General features: G+C 48.1%; 1 protein-coding gene across 3 annotated transcripts in view; it reads right to left on the minus strand.

Moving 5' to 3' along the window:
• Positions 1-20564, minus strand: part of LOC122129440 (rho guanine nucleotide exchange factor 12-like) — a 58720-nt gene that overhangs the window by 29778 nt on the left and 8378 nt on the right. For 2 of the 3 annotated variants that reach the window (XM_042704357.1, XM_042704356.1), the window contains exons 2-5: positions 9708-9728; positions 7331-7425; positions 3862-3921; positions 1060-1158 (exon numbers count right to left, since the gene is read on the minus strand). In XM_042704357.1, coding sequence (XP_042560291.1) covers positions 1060-1158; positions 3862-3921; positions 7331-7425; positions 9708-9728 — 275 coding nt within the window. The remainder of the gene's footprint in view (positions 1-1059; positions 1159-3861; positions 3922-7330; positions 7426-9707; positions 9729-20564) is intronic. The other variant, XM_042704359.1, reaches the window with a different exon arrangement.

A 20564-nucleotide genomic window follows, 5' to 3' on the forward strand; every position in this document is an offset into this window, starting at 1 on the left:
ATCTCTCTGAGCAACATAAACCACTGCTCCAACCAGGCTCATCTCTCTATGCAAAATGGGGCTGTGGCAACCTACATATCTGGCCTGCCTTACACAGAGCAATGCAGCTTTTGCACGCACGCACGCACGCACCGCGCACGTGCGCACATACAGATCTATACACACGGGCGCACACATACACACAAACAAACATACATAAGTGCACAGATACACACACGTGCACTCTCGCAAACATGCACACACTGCCTTTCAGCTCAAGAGGAGAATAAGTGGCCGATGCCTGCATCTGACAAGCATGAGATAGCCGATAGCGAGACAGCGATCGATTGGTACAGTAGCCGAGTGGCAACACGCTTTAACGGAGATCATGGATCGATAATGTGCATTGATTAGATCTAAAGGGTGAGACTGGTCGCAGATAAGGTCGTTTGTGGGTTGGTAGCAAACGCACACACACATTAAATCATGCATGCCCACACACACACACACACGCACACGCACTCAAACTCAACAAGCACGGTGAAGTCCAGATCGAAATCCTTTTAAGCTCCATGCAAAGATAAACCTCAATCACTGGAACTATAACCCTCACTATAACTCACTGGAACTATAACCCTCACTATAACTCACTGGAACTATAACTCACTGGAACTCGAACTCACTGGAACTATAACCCTCTCTCTAACTGACTGTGTCTGATTCTAATGCCGCTAATGGGAACAGTTTCAGGCCAGCCTTTAGTGCAGTCGGCTCCCTGATCTATCAGTTTTCAGGCCAGCCTTTAGTGCAGTCGGCTCCCTGATCTATCAAGACACAACTCTCTGCAGGAGGAGGAAGACAGACACACCCACATTATGACCACAAACACACCTACTCACTTCCATATTGCAGTTTAGAACTACCTGTACCCTCAGAATCACAGCACATTTGAGACTGCAGTGAGAGGAGACTTTCCTTTGCTTCCTGCTTGCGGATATGTCCTTTGAGTGTGCAACTATAGGTGTAGGAGATGAGCGCCATCAGATGGTGAGCGGTGGGAGTGCAGGCTGTTTGGCTTACCTTGCTTGACGAGCTGCACAAACACGGGGTTGTCTCCGCTCACCGTCAGCCCGAAGCCGTTCTCATCTTTCTGGATGATCACGCATCTCTGCACAAGCCCTGCACCAGACACACGGAGAAGGATTAGAAGCACATACACACATGCAAACACACACACACACACACACACACACACACACACACACACACACACACACACACACACACACACATTTACATGAAAACAAACACACACACAGCCATGCAAATACACAGACACGCAAAACAAATGGACACACGCACACTGAATGCAGATACTGTGTTTTTTGCAGAACAACAGCGTTCAGGTGCTCTGATTGGTAAACGGGAGAGAAGCACTGACAACTCTGAACGTGATCATTGTGTGGCCAGTCAAACTTCACTGATAGCAGCAGTATGTGATTAGAGGGCAGACATTGGAGAGCACAGACACACTGAGAAGAAGACAGGTCACCAGAGGTCAAAGGTGAGAGGTGAGAGGGGATAATTTCCTCTTAAGCTCCTTTTATCAAGCAACAGGGGAGGTTTCAATGTGGACCCATAGAAAGGTAAAGATGAAGTGGTAAGTAAAGCAACACAAAACCTGTATTATTATTATTATACCTAAGTATTGTGCGCGCACGGACAAGAAAACGCACACGGACACGCACACTTAATATGGCACAGGTGGTACAGAGGTGTGTCCCTTGTTGATGATGTCCTCATTGCGAGCCCAGAACAGAACAGAGGCACTCTGACCCGTGGGCCAGAGTAGCTGTGGGCTTTCTGAAGACTGGAGGAACATATTTAAAGACAGAACAGGGCTGGGATGACCTGCTGCCAACACCTGTCCTTCACGGATCGGATTTCCCAGCTCTGGTAAGCCCCTGGTGAGCCGCTGGTAAACACCATACACAACTCCGCCAGGAGCATCAAAGACATCACACACTCGCAGCCTCATGAGATCCAGGCTTCAACATCAGAGCTTCTGAACCCCACACACACACACACACACACACACACACACACACACACCTGGGTCTTACTTGGGCTAAACAAGAAGCACACACACACCTGGGTCTTACCTGGGCTAAACAAGAAGCACGCACACACACACACACACACACACACACACCTGGGTCTTACCTGGTCTAAACAAGCAACAGCAATCAACCTGGGTCTTACCTGGTCTAAACAACACACACACACCTAGGTCTTGGCTGGGTTACACAAGAACCACACACACACACACACACACACACAGGGGTCTTAGCTGAGCTACACAAGAACCACACACACACCTGGGTCTAGGGCTGAACGATTTGGGAAAATAATCTAATTGCGATTTTTTTACCAAAATATTGCGATTGCGATTTAATATGCAATTTTTTTCCCAACAAAACGTAATGAATTATTTAAATATGACCAACACAATATTAGATACATTTAGTGTAAAATATTCTTTCCCACATTTTACATTTTTATTTAACTGCTCATTACAGGAACAAGAACAACAAATCGGTGGCTTTGCCACTGTGCATTTAAGTAATTTTAAAAAAGTAATTTTAAGTATAAACACTAGGCATGCACTTTTTAAACACTGTGTGCAAAATGTATGTGTGCTTTTTTTTTTACCACGTTTTTTAATCGCGAATGTTGCGGTTAGAAAATTGCGTTCTATCATATCGCGATTAAATCGCAAATGCAATTAATCGTTCAGCCCTACATGGGTCTTAGCTCTGACACACTCGGATACTTTATGGACTGAACACATTCTGATACTCTATAGACTGAACTTCATTGTAAGTATGAGGGGGACTGGCCTGTGTGTTGGTACACTGATAAATAATATTGGGTACCTCCGCACCGTAGACGTGTCGTCAGTGGCAACACTGACAGCGGTAATCGGTACAGTGAACACACATGAACCAACACAGCAGCACGAGTACATGCGTACAAACCACAGGGCTCCTCATTGGGAGTAATGCACCGCTGCTATTCCCACCAGACCCTAAACACAGCCTCTGTTAGTGCTGATGATATGCCTGTCTTTTCATTGGTGCTTTTAGTTATTTTTCTGTCTTGTCATTGGCTCTGGTGGCATGCCAGTCTGTCGGTGGGTGGGTGTCGAGGCTCCTTGAGGGAAGCCATTATGAACCATCCAAACCTTCTCACACAGATTCAGTCTCCACTCCTATCAGTGCTGATGTCCTATCTGCATTCTTATTGGTCGGTCATAATTCCTTCCCTCTTCCTCATTGGCCGTGTATTGAGGCTGCTTGAGCGCAATCATTATATGAATGATCTAAGCACCCCTTGACCGCTGTCATGGGAACGGAACTGATTTATATGAAAGGGAAGGGGACACCTCTAACCAGAGCTGAACGAACAGAATGACGGGGCAAGTGTGTGGCGATAGAGAGATGGAGAGAGAGATCATAGAGAGAGATGGAGAGAGGGATCATCTGCAGAAACCCAGAGGGCGGCGGGCGGGGGGGAGGGGGGCATGGGGGCAGTGGAAGGGCAGGGAATGAAGACATACAATGATGGAGACAGACTCTAACCCCACAAACAACACACACACACAAACAACACACACACACACCCCACAAACAACAATACAGATGGAAAATTAAAGAAGGAGCCATAGCACCATGCTCGCACACAAACACACACACACACACACACACACACGCACACGCACACGCACACGCACACGCACACGCACACGCACACACGCACACACGCACGCACACACGCACGCACTCTCACTCAAACACACACGGAAGCAGCAAGCAGGCTTACCACAGGACTCAGGCCGGGTCTCCAGTACCTCACTGCCTGCTTTCCTCTGCAGCTGAACATCTGGCCACACCGACACACACACACAACATTGTACACCCATATCACAATCACACACAAACCCAGGCCCACATGGAAACACACACACACACACACACACACACACACACACACACACACACACACACACACACAGAAATGGAGAACAAAAAAAAAAGAGAAAAATGTAAATAAAATAAGAAAGAACAGAAACGCCAAGGAATGTGGATGAATGGAGTGGCTTCAGTGCAGAGAGAGAGAGAGCTTCTTCTGCTTAGTGTGCAGACAGCTCACACAAAGTCACACAAAGAAACGTTGCATTGATGAACGCTGGGAGTTGCGATACTGAAAGATATTAGTAACAGCAGCCACACCATTCTGTAGGAGTGACACAGGACACGGAATGGAAAATCAACTTTTAGTCTGGTTAAAAGTCATGCAGCCACATCATGCAGAAAGCAGAACTCAGTGAGAGTGAGGAAAAAGCCTCTCGGAGCAGCCAAACCGGTGAAGTGAACATGCCGTCCTCTGAGTAACTACCCCCTAACCCCCATCAGGCCTCGGGAGCAGCTCTCCAGCGTGACCATGAATGACACCACTGTCCCACCTGTGGAAATGGGGCGCTCCGAGCCGGCCCAAAATGCCTTTATATGGCTGGAAAGCATGACTAAGTGCTAGAGAAAACACTGCCTCTCACAGCTTAACGGCAACTCCATCTGAGAGTGTACCAACAGCAGCACACACACACACACACACACACACACACACACACACTGACTGGAGCCCTTTCAGACTGTAGGGATTGAGGGAACACAATCCTATTAAAAGACTGGTGACTTCAAGGCTAAACGCTCAGCACCTCATACAAGGATACGTTTCCAGAGGTAAAGCGCTCACTAGGGATGGGCATAATTAATCGACGATCGATTAATTGATCATTAAGAATTTCCTCGATGAAATTATTTTTTCATCGATTAAAACTAATGCATGTTCTGTTGCGTAGTGTGCGTGTAATTTATTTATTTTAGGGCTGTCAAAGTTAACACGTTATTCTATGAGATTATTGTGGCCGAGATTAATGCAATAAAATATTTGAACGCAGTTAACTGCCGCGTGTCTGCAAGTCAGTTAGATAGAAGAGACCGAGACGGTAGTTGAAGATAGAGAGAGCTGAGGGATTGTTGGGCGGAAAGTTTCTGTTTAAGAGGCAAAATGACAGAACAATCGACAAAACTAAAGTTGTATGTAGCATTTGTCAAGCTGAATGTAGCTATTACAGAAGCAGCTCGTCTTTAAGTTATCACCTTAATGCAAAGCACCCGACAGAAAGCAGTCCCAGGTTAGATGGTCGCCAACCCACACTCCACGACTTCTCTAGGAAATTAACTAGACCAGTCCGTGAAAAGGTTACCAACGCTGTAGCAGTTTAGGTTGCCGGTGACTGTCGGCCCATCAACATAGTTGAAGACGGTGGGCTGACTGAGGTGATTCGAATTGCTTCAGGGGACAATTCTTACGATTTACCGTCGAGGGGCACCATTGTGTCTCGCATATATTCCTTGTATGACGGCGAGAGAGCACGAAAAAAATACAATTGAACAACAGTGTCTAAAATACACGCTGTCTGAAGTGATTACTCGTTAATTTATAAGATTTAGTCTTGAGAAGAAAACAAACTTTTAATCACGATGAATCTAGATGAATGAATTTCAAATTGTGAGATTAATTAGTTAGAGAGAAAAAAAAAGTTGTGTTTATGAGCACCGGCTTCTAGCTGTCGGCTCCGCTGCTTAAGAGTAGAGCAGCGCATATTTTCAAGTGTAACCATTGAACGGATCCCGTTTTACTGCCACAAGAGTTGTCCATCTTGTAAGTTTAACTGCCACAAGAGTTGTTCATCTTGTAATAAAGATCTCAATGAGGAAACACGCTGTGTTTTTTTCTATTTTCACTGCATTTTAATATAGCCTATAAATAGTGAATTTTAATATAAAAATATTAATGATTAATCGAAAATCGATCGTTAATTCTCCCGACGATCGATTAAGACAATTTAATCGAATGCCCATCCCTAGCGCTCACATTAAGAGGCCACTCTCCCAATCCCCCCCAGTCAAAACAGCCAATCAATCCTCCCTCTCCATCTCTATCTTTATCTACGAGTCCTCCCTCCATCTCTCTCTCCATCTCTCTCTCTCTCCATCTCTATCTTTATCTACGAGTCCTCCCTCCATCTCTCTCTCTCTCCATCTCTATCTTTATCTACGAGTCCTCCCTCCATCTCTCTCCATCTCTCTCTCCATCTCTATCTTTATCTACGAGCCCTCCCTCCATCTACCAGTCAAAGCCTCCATCTCTCTTTCCAAGAGGCACCTTAGCAAGATGACAGCTGGACCTATTCTGGCACAGAACCACTAGAGTTGGACCAGAACTGATGTGGCCCTAATCTGGCACAGAACCACAAGAGTTGGACCAGAACCACAAGAGTTGGACCAGAACTGATGTGGCCGTCCTCTGGCACAGAACCACTAGAGTTGGACCAGAACCACTAGAGTTGGACCAGAACTGATGTGGCCCTCCTCTGGCACAGAACCACTAGAGTTGGACCGGAACCGGCCTGATGTGGTCCGTCACCAACAGCTGTTGATCTGTGTATAGTCGGTTCTGACCGAGCCTGCCTGGCGTTCTGTCCAGTGTGTCCAGTGTGTGCTACAGGCAGCAGCCGAAGCCACTGGTCAGATCATGAACACCGGCCTCCATGGCAACACATGGGGTGCGTGCTCTTGCCTGCTTGCCTGACGCAGGCCCAGGAACATCCACCATGATCTGGGATCAGTGAGAAGAACAGGAACTTGCATTGGCCACTGCTTTAAGCAGTCTCTGGGCAGAGCCTCATCAGTGCTGTTAAACACAAGAGCAGTCTCTGGCTAGAGCCTCATCAGTGCTATTAAACACAAGAGCAGTCTCTGGCTAGAGCCTCATCAGTGCTGTTAAACACAAGAGCAGTCTCTGGGCAGAGCCTCATCAGTGCTGTTAAACACAAGAGCCTAAAAGCCTTGCTGCGTCGGGGTGAAAGTACACGCGTGGAAAAACATCAAACTTGTACAGTGCGCGCGCACGCACGCACGCACGCACGCACGCACGCACGCACGCACGCACGCACGCACGCACGCACGCACGCACGCACGCACGCACGCACGCACGCACGCACACACACACACACGCGCGCACACACGTCAAACCACACATGCCCTTTCCCTGAGCAGACACCAGCAAGCATGTGTACATTTGAACATGTGTGTGTGAGAGAGCACAAGGGTGAACACGTGCGTGTGAGCGAATACATGTGTATGTGTGATTGTGTGTAAGCATGTGTGTGTGTGTGTGCGTGAGCGCGTGTTTAAAGGAGGGAAGAGAGAAGAGGGCTCGTTACCTGTGGGGTCAAACTCGTGAGGCGGAGAGAGGGAGCCTCGATCACTCTTGGGCTTCTTGTCTGGGGGGTGGTCTTTGCTGAGAATACTGCTGCTTCTGCACACACAGGAGAGGAGGAGGGGCGTTAGTATTTTTATACCACAAACATGTATTAAACAGTTACACCAACAGTATTAAAATATGTATGCATGTATGTATGCATGTATGCATGTATTACACATGAAATAACCTACATAGATTGAATTTATAATTTCCAATGTGATTTATAAATACAGGAGAACTGTGAGGACACAACAGACTGTGTAAAGCGTCTGTAGCACGCTGCTCACTGCATACTAACACCTCACACAACTAGAGCACAGTGTAAAGCGTCTGTAGTGTGTCTAGTGTGTCTAGTGTGTCTAGTGTGTAGTGTGTAGTGTGTAGTGTGTCTGTAGTGTGTCTGTAGTGTGTGTGTAGTGTGTCTGTAGTGTGTGTGTAGTGTGTGTGTAGTGTGTAGTGTGTAGTGTGTCTGTAGTGTGTAGTGTGTCTGTAGTGTGTCTGTAGTGTGTAGTGTGTCTGTAGTGTGTCTGCAGTAGGGGTGGGAATCTCTTGGGACCTCACGATTCGATTCCGATTCAGAGGTCAACGATTCGATTCTAAACCGATTCTCGATTCTAAACCGATTCTCGATTATCAATTCTAAACCGATAAAACGATTATCGATGCATCTCAATTTTTAAAACATTTGAGTTTGCTACTTAGAGTCTCAAATCACTTCCTACTTTGTGTTTGATAAATCAACAGATCTATTTTTTTATTAGAGAAAAAGTTTTTCCTTGTCACAATTATGACTTTCTATGAACAATGCAATAATCGATGCAGCTTGCATTTCAACACAAAATGAATGTGTAAAAAAAAAAAAAAAAAAAAAAAAAAAAAAAAAATATTATTTATTTATTTTTTTTAAATCGATTATGAACTTTTCTGAATCGAGACAGAATCGTTCTAAAGAGAATCGAGAGAAATCGAAAAATCGATTTTTTTCCCCACCCCTAGTCTGCAGTGTGTCTGCAGTGTGTGTAGTGTGCCTAGTGTGTCTGTAGTGTGTCTGTAGTGCGTCTGTAGTGCGTCTGTAGTGCGTCTGTAGTGCGTCTGTAGTGTGTGTAGTGTCTAGTGTGTCTGTAGTGTGTCTAGCGCGTCTGTAGTGTGTCTGTAGCACGCCCCTCACTGCATACTAACACCTCACACAACTAGAGCAGAGTGGTCTGCACAGAGAAGACCCTCGGGGGGGACATGATTCTGATTGGACAATCTGGGCTGTGTAAGTCATGTGACCATAAGAGTGGGACTACGAAGGGCTTTTCCTGCTGTAACTTTATACTTAACTTGTGCCAAGACCTGCTGAAGACCTGCTGAGAAATACAGCCACAGGCACAGCCCTGCCACCCTGGGGCCTGCCCTACAGCCCGGCCCTCGCTGGACCTTCCCTACGCAGGCCTTACTCATAGCTGTACAACCCTAGCCAAGCGTGAAACGGACCCAACAGAGCCCACAGGCATGGCCTTGCAGCCTATACAGCCTGTAGCCTAGACGGACGCAGCCTTCAGCCTGTAGCCTAGACGGACGCAGCTCTGCCACAGGGCCTGTTCATGAACAGCTCAGTTGAAAAGCAGGCTCCGTCTCCACACTAACACATTAACCCAGAGCAGCAGGTCTCTGGTCCCACTGTGACCTGCGGAGGCTCATCCTGCTCCTGCTCAGCCAGTCTGACAGCGCCCAGCCCAGCCCGGCCCAAATGGACAGTGACTGAATGGGTACTGACCGGCAACATACCAGACTACCCAAACAACTACTCAGCAACAGGCTAGCAGCTAACAGACCAGCTGCTGCCAGCACCAGCCCAACCCAACCCAGCTAACAACCAACCCTGCCCAGGTAGCGAGCAGCCCAGCCCATCTAACAACCAACCCAGCCCAGCTATCGAGCAGCCCTGCCCAGCCCAGCCCATCTAGCTAGCCCTGCCCGTCTAGCGAGCAGCCCAGCCCATCCCCTCCTATCCCCAGGCTGCCTGTGCTCTGAGAGCCGCCTCTGTTCTGCAGGGCATGCTGGGAAGGGCCAGGCAGCGGGAACAGGAGCCTTTTGTGCCGTGGCCGTCTGTGTGTGTGTGTGTGTGTGTGTGTGTGTGTGTGTGTGTGTGTGTGTGTGTGTGCCGTGGCCGTCTCCCAGACTGAGCTGCGTCTGTGCTGGCCAGCCCTGGGCTACACAAACGTGACGTGGCGGCACCTGATTGGCCCACGGGGTTCGCCTGCAATACACTCCAAACAGCCACCTCTGGAAAAAGTCTGTCAAACATCTCAAAGAGAAAATATAGATAGATAAATACACAAGCATCTTACCGGTTTGCTTTTTTAGGAAACCTGCAGAGAGAGAGAGAGAGGAAAAAAAAACAGGAGCATTATTCAATGTTTGAGTTTTCAAATACAGAAACAAATCAGGAAAATGCAGATCAAAACACAACATAAGAGTATGCCTCTCCATCTCCCCCTGACAAGTGACTGATGTCTAATCTTTAGCACTAAATCGATCAGCGCTGCAGATCTTGGGGCTTACGCTGTAATTGCCCTTAAGCACTGGGTGGCTAATCCTGTGCATATTACTCATCTAAAGTTTTCATACACAGCATGCTAATCCTGACCCTCTTTATTCCACTGGGTCGGAGCACCGGCCCCCTGCGGTCTGCACTAAGATTAGAGGTCAACCTCCCTCATGTGCGCCTCATATCCACCAGCTACAACGCAACTGCCAGCAAGACACAACATCATCCACCAACACAGCAGAACAAACAAACATGTTTATGTGCAGACAGCTTTGCTATTTGATATTCCATCCATGTCTGTTCCACGAACAGAAAGGCCCATCGTTAATGTCCCCACTGGGAGCGTGTCTGACTGACTTGTCCATCTGCTCATCACAACATTGGAAACCGTGTCGCTTCCAAGCTACTCTGGATACATCGAGGTATGCCAATGGAGGAAGGTGTTCCAAAAAGAGAAAGGAAGGAAGAGTTCAAAAGGTCAAGTACACTTATAAAAGGTCTGTTCCGTCTAATCACATTAGACCCATTAGATGAGTTGCCACCATACAGACCGCACACTTCACACTAGGCTTTGACATCAGACTGCTTTTCTTAAGCGATGATGGGCAGCACAGATCTGCTTGTGGGCCTAACGGCTAAATGATCTGTTGACCGTCCATATGTAATGTATGGGGCTGTTATGAAGCTAAAGCAGGGATGGAAACATCTCATGAATGGAGAATGGTTCTTACATATATATGAGGGTGATACATTTTGGACCATTGATTAGGCCACTGCATTTTCAATAAACCAGGCTTATCATTTTGTGATGCTCTGGGGCCGTATTCACAAAGCATTTTATCTTACCATTAACACAAGCTCTATAGTTTTCAGTAATTCTGCCTCTGCATTCAAAAACATTGTACTGTGGACGTTTCCAAGTTGGTCGGCAAGTGAGGAGCTACTTTCAGCCTTAAGCTTTGTGAATACAGGGCCAGATATTCACCGTCAAAGTCATTTATGTCTCATAATCACCGACTTTTATCAGAATCACATCTGATTTTTAAAAAGCCTAAGATTTTCACCATTAAAGATTTAATCCGCTTGCACTAAGAGCATATCTGATGTAATGTTACTATTTCCATTTGTTCCATGGAGTTTGCTATGCAGTATTTTGATGGAACTGCGTGGCCTGTTAGATCATGGACTTGGACACAGAGAGAGGGAGAGCCAGCCGAAGAAGTCCCCGCTATCCTATTAGTCTGCTCTGTGAGCTACGTTAGAGGACATGACAGCCGCCGCGCTCTCCGCTCTAAAATAAAAAATCCTTTGCGGTGTCACTTGGTGCATTCACACTCTGTGATGAGACCGGCTGCGCCCACGCATTGTGGGATGGATTCCCGGAAACAGTGAGAACTCCTGGCCGACGTCCCGTTTCCGGCGTTACCGGCCAGGAGGGTACTGTGGGAAACGAGAGGCCTGGGGCCAGATTGGGGTAGATGGACCTTAGCTTAGCTAAGCTAATTAGCTTCAAAAGATTGCTGCATCGCTCAGCATCCCTCCCCACCCCTCCCCACCAGATCCAAACCAGGAAGAGGCCGCACTGCAGAGGACCAATGGCTGGCCACAAATCCCTTGCAGGACATACAGCTGTCCAAGACATGCCTTCATTTAGTTCAAACACACATGCCAGTGGTGCACTATTAAGAGGCTTTGATGAAGGCTTCAAACATGAACATAGCCTACATCTATTCTTACAGGTTGACCACAGACAGGTCAATGCAATTGTGCAGACCGGACTGTCTTTTGTGTTTTGGGTGTTCCGTCATGTGTGTTTTGTGTGTTCCGTCATGTGTGTTTTGTGTGTTCCATCATGTGTTTTGGTAGCATTGGGGGAATATGTTATTCCACATCATAATCGACCAACCATGAAAAATGAGAACACCACTAGCTAGCTAACCACAGAACAGAATCATCACATCTTGCTCAAATACAACTTCCCACAGATCACAAGCAAACCTCTACTGCAGAAGTAAACAAATGCTCCAGTAGCCTTCAGCCTTTCAGCAGTGCAGCAGACACGAGAGGAAGAATGGGTGTGAGTGAGTGAGTGTGAGTGTGAGTGTGAGTGTGAGTGTGTGTGTGTGTGTGTGTGTGTGTGTGTGTGTGTGTGTGTGTGTGTGTGTGTGTGTGTGTGTGTGTGTGTGTGTGTGTGTGTGGGCTGAGACAGGGACCAGCCGTGCAGCAGACACGAGAGGAAGAATGGGTGTGTGGGCTGAGACGGGGACCAGCAGGAGGACCTCATCTCTCATCCCAGTGTTGCTATTTGCATCAGGCCAGTATTGCCAAAACTGATGCAACGTTGCTACTTCACGTGAAGCTGGGATGACACACACACAGTAGCAGTTTGTTTGTTGACACGGCAGTGGTTGCTAGGGTAAGGCTCGCCTTGCTCATCCGGTGAGCGGAGAGAGAGAGAGAGAGAGAGAGAGAGAGAGAGAGAGAGGAGAGAGAGAGAGAAAAGAAGGGGAGAGAAGACGGTGGTGCTTTGGGCCATGGCGTCACCGTCACACCCGGCTCGTGAGCCAGGGAATGCACCGTGTGGTTACCCTGGCTGGGGAGCGTCGCAGAGGGACTGACCGCCAACCGCCCGAGCGCTCGGCCCAACCCCCCCGGCTCAGTGGCAGCCGAGTCGGTCAGCGCCGCGGGCCAGATCGGGCCCTGTGGCCCCCTGCACAGCCATCTGGGAGGCGACACGGAATCCCGTTGAGTAAAAAGCAGCCCAGAGAATCTGAATGGAGCTTTTATGAGACATCGTCTCGTCTGTAATACTCTCCACCATTAGGGCCAAGAGTCTCTCTCTCCCTCTCAAACACACACACACACACACACACACACACACACACACACACACGGTCTCACACACACACACACAAACACCATTGCTCTGTGATGAAGGCCTCAGACCTTGTGGAGTGTTGGTGTGAGTAAGGATGAAGAGCAGAAGGTCCCACTGCCGTCTCTGAGAGACATCTCGGCGTACAGGAGATTACCGCTCGGCACTTTTGGCTTCTTGTGGTTCTGGCTTGCGATTGGCTAGTAAATCACAACACACTGGCCCAGTGTCTTACATGGTCGCTACGGAGACATGGTCGCTACGGAGACATGGTCACTACGGCTGCACAACTGGCTCCATATCAAACTAATAATTTAAAAAATGTCAAAAAAAGGCAAATCTCCCCAAACACGGAATGTTCCTGTGGAAATGACTCAAGCTGGTGGACATGTGCCGTCTTAGCCTCCCGCCCTCGTGTGTGTGTGTGTGTGTGTTTAGGTGTGTGTGTCTACATGTGCCGTCTGAGCCTCCCGCCCTCGTGTGTGTGTGTGTGTCTATGTGGGCCTCTGTGTGAGGGTGTCTGTATCAGAGTACGAGTGTGTGTGCAACTGAGCGATGAGTGGGGGAGTGTGTATGTCTCTGTGTGCAAGGCTGTGTATCTGACTGTGTGCGTCAATCTGTGTGTGCGTCAATCTGTGTGTGTGTGTGTGTGTGTGTGTGTGTGTGTGTGTTGGGTGCAGGGCTGTGGGACACCCAGGCCACAGGAAGTACTGGTTTGGGGGGGGGGGGGGGGGGGGGGGTCAGCGCTGCATGAGGGGGCTGAATTGAGGTTTTGTGCTTGACTGGGGGGATGGGGGGAGGGCGCGGTGCCAAAAGGGGACTCACTCTCCCAGCTGAATACGGCACTTATCTGTGAGAGGCTGCACATGCTAGGCTAGGCTAGGCAGGGGAGGATGTGGAGGGCAAGGGGGGAGGGTTGGGAGAGAAAGAGAAAGAGAGTGAAAGGAAACAGACTGGCATAGACGCCACGGTAACGGCAAAGCTCAGTGCGGCCTGGTGACCCGTGTTCGACAGCTGACCTTGGGTACTTAGCTGCTTAAGACCTTTTTATTCTAAAATGGGCCAAACTAACAAAATGAAAACAATGGCCTTAATTCCATGTGATCTCCGCTCATCATAAATCCCCCGTGCTGACTGAGTCTTCTCACATTCATAAGCACAGTAAGGGCAATCCACAGACAGTCAGGGCAATCCACAGACAGTCTCCTCACATTCATAAGCACAGTAAGGGCAATCCACAGACAGTCAGGGCAATCCACAGACAGTCTCCTCACATTCATAAGCACAGTCAGGGCAATCCACAGACAGTCTCCTCACATTCATAAGCACAGTAAGGGCAATCCACAGACAGTCTCCTCACATTCATAAGCACAGTAAGGGCAATCCACAGACAGATGGGGCAAAGATATGGTGACTGCAGAGCTGGGGAACACTTTGTGACAGAGGGCATTAACATTACATTACATTACATTACAATAACGTTTCTTTATGCATCAGACGCCTTTATCCAATGGGAATTACGCCGTAGGACAAATATGTTTTTTTCTTCTTTTTTTTAAATCATGAAGCGTGTTCCCTGGGTACCCACCCCATGAACCTGGTGTGCCTATTCTGTTAAACGTTATTTATGTATACAGTGCCCTTAACGACAGCGCCCAAGGCCTACACCTCCCGACCACAGGGGGCGCTGGCATCCTGTTCCACATGTTCAACTACAGGTTCACGTGCTTTCGGGTTCTATGCGGTTGAGGGTTCTCGGCCAGTGGTTGAACAACAGGTTCACGTGCTTTCAGGTTCTATGCGGTTCTATGCGGTAGAGGGTTCTTTGCACCATAACAAGTCTGGTCACTCAGTGGGTCAGATCTTTGCCAGAAGTAAGCAAACACACACACACCCTCGGCCTCAGGACTGTGTGTGCACCAGAGGAGTATGTGTGCACCAGATCATATCCACAAGACCAAGAAAGGAGAACACACACTCCGCTCCAGTCAGACTCTATTACCCTAGAGCTGACCTCAGGGCACTGAGCACATGACATCACCACACACACACACACACACACATATATATATCAGATAAGCACACACACAGAAACAGTTCACACACAAGATAAGCGCGCACACACACCATAACAGATCAAAAACACACACGCGCAAGCAGGAAGACGCACATATCACACACAGAAACACACACTCACAAATGTATGCGCACCCCCCCACACCCACACCCACACCCACACCCACACACACACACACACACACGAAGGGGCAGTGCTAGGCTGCCCCATCAAAAAGGTCTGCTGTCCAGCCAGTGAAAAAAAAAATTGAGCCCCAGCCCCTCCCACACACTATATCCATCTCTCTCCTCTATATATATATATACATATAAAATATATATATCCTATATATATATATATAAAACACACACACACACTATATTAATCTCTCCTCTATATGCAACTATATGTAACTATGTATATGTAGATAATGTAACTACCACACAATCTCACTCCTCTCATACACAGACTCCTCTCTCTATTGGGCTCACTTCCTTACACGCGCACGAACACACACACGCACGCACTCACTAGTGTTTACAGAAGAGGTGGTGCAGGAGACAGAGGGAGAGAGGGAGGGTGTATTAGGTGGAGAGAGAGGGACAAAGGTAGGGTGTATTAGGTGGAGACAGAGGGAGAGAGAGAGAGAGGGTGAGTATTAGGTTGAGACAGAGGGAGAGAGAGGGAGGGTGTATTAGGTGGAGACAGAGGGACAGAGGGTGGGTGTATTATGTGGAGACAGAGGGAGATGCATTATTAGGGTGTCATAGGCTATGCATTCACATCTTATGTCTCCTCCACATCAAGCTTCAGACACAATTACATTAGTGATGAGCTGAGTTTGCAACGCACCAGCCAATTAGCTGTTGTGCACTGCTAGCAGTTTCTTAAACAAAACTTCCCCGTCATCTAGGATCAGCACAAAGGCAACATTAAGTATTGAAGCAAATAAATGTTCACCTATAGCTGCTTGCCCTGTGTGTGGGCAACCTTGTCTGAATCAATTTCTTTAATGGAAATCAATGCTGCTACTGGATCATATTACTGACCACAGCACGCTGTGTGTGAATGTCTACACTGAAACGAGACAGCAACCTGGCACAGCTCGCAAAATCGCAAGCCCAACGTCCCAAAACAACCAAGCTTTCCCGTTGGACTACCAAAATGTAACAATGTGGGCTATCAGAAATGAACCCTTAGTTGAAATACAGGTCCCTCCCTTATTCACCTTGCTGTTCTTTTGACTATGGCTACTTGGAGGAAACGCTTTGCCCATCAAAGGAACGAGTTGTTGATCATGATGGTTTATCGGCTAGGAAGTGCAGGCCCCGTGTGTTAATCGTTAATTACTAGTCAGGTTGTGTTTGAAGCCACACCAGCATTCCACGCAGACTAGTGCATCAGAGAAGCGGAGACGAGGACAACTCTGTTTTGGGCACGTAACACACAAGCTCTCATAACATAGCATTTACACCGCAAAAAGAAGTCGGTTTAATTCTAGTTTAATCTGGCCTACTGTATCCATTTGTTCTTGTTCAAATATATCACCACAGTCCACAGACTGAGCAGTGAGCAAATACTGTAATAGTAGGCAACATGATATTTATAATGATTGTTGCAGTCTGTGCTTGTTAACTAAATGTTTTTATTGGTTTCTCAAATATATCTACCTTTCGATATTACAAATGTGTCTTTTTTTTACTGAGGCTAGTCTAATTCAACCCGGGCAACCACAATCTCCTCAAAGGGCTGCAAGCCCTGCCAGGACACCATGGGGAAGTGACACTGAGGGACCCTGCCTCACTACACTGGGCGGCCTGTTGTTCTGGAACGTGGAAGAGGATTCAGCCATCTCTTCCCTACACGTTCCACTGCAGTATACTAAGACATACCACCGTACTGCAACATGGAGGCATGCTATTACATGGAGGAGTCAGACATGGCACCATACTCCGACATGGCAGCATACTCCGACATGGCAGCATACTCCGACATGGCAGCATACTCCGACATGGCCGTATACTTCATCAGTGGCTTCAGAGAGGTTAAGATATGGGCCCAAGACTGAAAATACACAACACAACTTCCTCCTGAGAGTACTTTATGATGAAGTGAGATAGCAGCCCATACTTAGCCTCTGAGCCTTTTTGATAACATTGACCAAGAACACCCAGCCTATTTGTTCTGTCACTCGACTCTGGGTGAAGTTGTTGGTGCTTTCATGCATTACACTTCAGGTTACAGAGCCTACAAATATTACAGCCGTAACACTTTACAGCAAAAGTGCTTTTTCTACAGAAATATAGAAATGGAGCAAAGATATTACAGCTGCAACACTTTACAGCAGAAGTGCTTTTTCGGAGCAAATCCTTTGCCGTAATAGATTGTAGTCATCAATCTCGAGCCGCCCAGTACATGCGGCTTAGGGAAAAGACTTACACACTATTTCACCACCATGTGCTAAGATACAGACCAGTAATCTGTTCTATTCTGTGCGGCGTGTTGTGCTGTAATTCTTGAAACTAATCTATGTGTTCATGGGTTTGTTGATAAACTGTAGAATCGGCCCTATGTGTGAACACTGGACTCGGTGGGTGGGCCAGGCGCCCGTAGTGACTTTGACACCATTCTGATAATGTGAGTGGCCCGGGCAGACAGTGGGGTCGCACGGGCAGCGCGTGTGTCCTGGGGCTCTGTGCCCTCCATCAGGGGCTACACAACAGAGGAGAAGAGAAGAGAAGAAAGAAATAACACAGGAGATAGGAAATGAGAACAGAGAGAGAGAGAGAGAGAAAATGGATGGCTGGATGGAAATAAAGAATGAGAGATCCAGATTGGAGAGAAAGAGACAGACAGTCAATCAGTCAGTCAGTCACACACACACAGACAGGGTGGGGTTAAGTGTGATGTGAGAAAAAAAAAAAAAAACAGGGCGGGCGGGGGGGAGGGGTTAAGAAATGGCCAGAGGATAAGGGATGGTGAGAGAATAAAGGATGGTGAGAAAATAAAGTCAGAAATGAGAGAGGAAGCGAGAGAGAGAGAAAGAAAGACAGAGAGATGGAGTTAACTGTAATCACACTAACACTAATGTCAGTCAGAATCCACCAGGGGAGGGGGAAAAAAAGAGAAAAGGAAGGAAGGAGAGAGAGAGAGAGAGAGAGAGAGAGAGAGAGAGAGAGGGAAAGACAGATCGAGAGCAAGAGACAATAGAGAGAGAGAGAGATTAAACTGTGTCAGTCAAAATCAACAGAGACAGAGGGGGAAAGAGAGAGGGGGCGGGGGCGAGAGAAAAGCCCCACTTCCACGGCCTGATCAAGACGGGAATGTTGCTCCATTATTCCGCCTCACCATTCTGTATAAAGCGGACGAACAGGGAATGAGTGTTCCGCCCTAAAACCGGCAGCAGAGTTAGGTCACAGAGCTCAATCGACGTCTGGGTAAAAAGGAGAGCTGGCAACAAAGCAAGACTAACGTGCACTAATACGACAAATAGACCTTAACACCTCTGCCCGCACGCCCACCCACCAGCAGGATTGTGCAAAAACGACCAGGCTGATTTTTCACTTTGGTTGATATTGCCAGATTGGGCCTTTGGCCTTGGTGGTGTTTGCTCTGCGCTTTATTCCCAATTTGAATAAGTTATGGTTATATAAAAGCGACTCTGAACGCTCCCACTTTTTTCTTGTTCATTTTTACACATGGCCTCTTCATGAATCTTCTCACACATGAAAATATGTTTTTAACCTTTGATACAGTCAGGTCTTGGGTTACGCACTTTTATCGCCATAGTGATAATGATGTCAAATTCATGAAATGACGCGCCTTACTGAAGTCAGGGATGTTCTTTTTTTCGGAGCTCCAACTTCAAGTGGTGCTCTAGTGCAGTTTTCCCGAGTCATCTCAAACGCAGCATTATAGTTCACGTTAGACACCATGTCCAACGTCACGCCTCTGCTACCGGAGCACCGGCATGCTGTCCACACACACACACACACACACACACACACACACACACGGCAATATGCCAGCTTTGTTTGGGTCAGTGTAAACAAGCACAGCAATCAGAACCAGGGCGATCCATGGGGATCTCTGTTTATAAGGACAGAGAGAGGAGATCACTGGAGAATCTCAAGACTGACTGGCTGGACAATAGGTCTACCCTCCCTCTCTTATTTTCACTCTCTCTCTCCTCTGGGTGACATCACAGCTCAGTGAAGGGGCAAGAGAGCGTGCCGGGGCCACTGCCTAGTGCCTGCCTGGGGGGGGAATTCTTCCCTTTCTGCCCCAGTAAACCTGCCCCCACCCCCAGGGCTCCACAGACGTGCACAGCAGCGGGGCTGGCTGGGTCGTGTGCTCGGGGGGGGCTGAGTCTGGGTCCCCAGCTCACAGAGAGCAAAAGAGAACACTAGAAACCAGCAAGACAGACACACACCACACACACACACACACACACACACACACACACACACAGACACCTCTGCTGCCCACAGAAATGCATTACCACCACAATACCCCCTCAATCCAACACACGCATGCACACTCTTTCAGTGCAGACACCAATCCCTCTTCCCATGCAGAGTAAGTATATCACAGGAGCCAGTAATGTAATCTAATCTGCAGACCACTGGACTGGACTGGACTGGTCAGATGATCTGGTCAGATCTGATCTGGTCTCTGACCAGCAGCAGCAGCATGCACCCCCGCCTGAGCAACAGACAGCACTGAGGCCGGACCACATCGCACAGCACACTCCACCGAAGCCGTCGGGAGCACCAAAATGGCCCCCAAATTAGATCACAGCCGCACACTGAAAACATTCAATCCCCTCGTGCCTCCGCACCGCTAAACAATGCGCTGGGATAAAGTGGCCATTGTCATATTGGGTTTCATTGTTGCCATCATGTGGGTCTATTACATAATAGCAGCGGGCAGCCTAGCTAAATGCTATAGATACACTGGTAGGCTAGATAACTGCCATGGAGACACAAGCTGGTTAAATCATGTAGAGACAGGATGGTTAAACACTGTGTTGTATGAAGCCATTGCTCGTGTCCTGGACAGGGGTGACGTAAGCGTGCTGTGGTCCACATGAATGGAGAGTGGGGGTGGGGTGGGTAGGATCTGTTGTGTTCCCCATGGGGTCAAATTTGCAGGACGATTCAGCAGAGCAGGGGGAACAGGGGGAACAGACGCCTTCCGAAATGGAGCCTTACCCAATGGCCAGTGATTGGAGCATTGGAGATCACGGTTGTTCTGAACGCACTCAGTAGCCCAATCTGAAACTTATGGGTGAGAGCCTGACAACAAAAAAACATTCCCATCACTGTATTTCTCACTGTAGGCTAATCTGTATGAAGGCAATTATCCCTCTCCCGCATTCGGCCCCTATTAGGCTTTGTGTCGCTCGCTCCCGCCACCCCTCTCCCTTCTGTGGCGCTGCTCTTGGAAGCCGCTCAAGCATGACTTCACAGAGTAATCGTCTCAGCCCAGGGCTTCATTATCCAGTTAAGCAGCACTTAAGTGGCTTACTAGAGGACCTGACAGCCAGGCCAGCACACAAACACACACTCCAACGGCATGCGCTCCGCTTCAGGAAAACACTTCCGCTTCGTCGTCTCACCCCAGGAAGGAACGATGGCGCGTCAGGTCTTTAGCTGCGCAGAAGACACGGTGATGCATGGATCTCATTCTGTGCGTCGTGAAGCCATCAAGCTTGAGTTCAAACC

This window comes from Clupea harengus, unplaced genomic scaffold (assembly GCF_900700415.2).
Source record: "Clupea harengus unplaced genomic scaffold, Ch_v2.0.2, whole genome shotgun sequence".
In the NCBI taxonomy this organism is placed as follows: Eukaryota; Metazoa; Chordata; class Actinopteri; order Clupeiformes; family Clupeidae; genus Clupea; species Clupea harengus.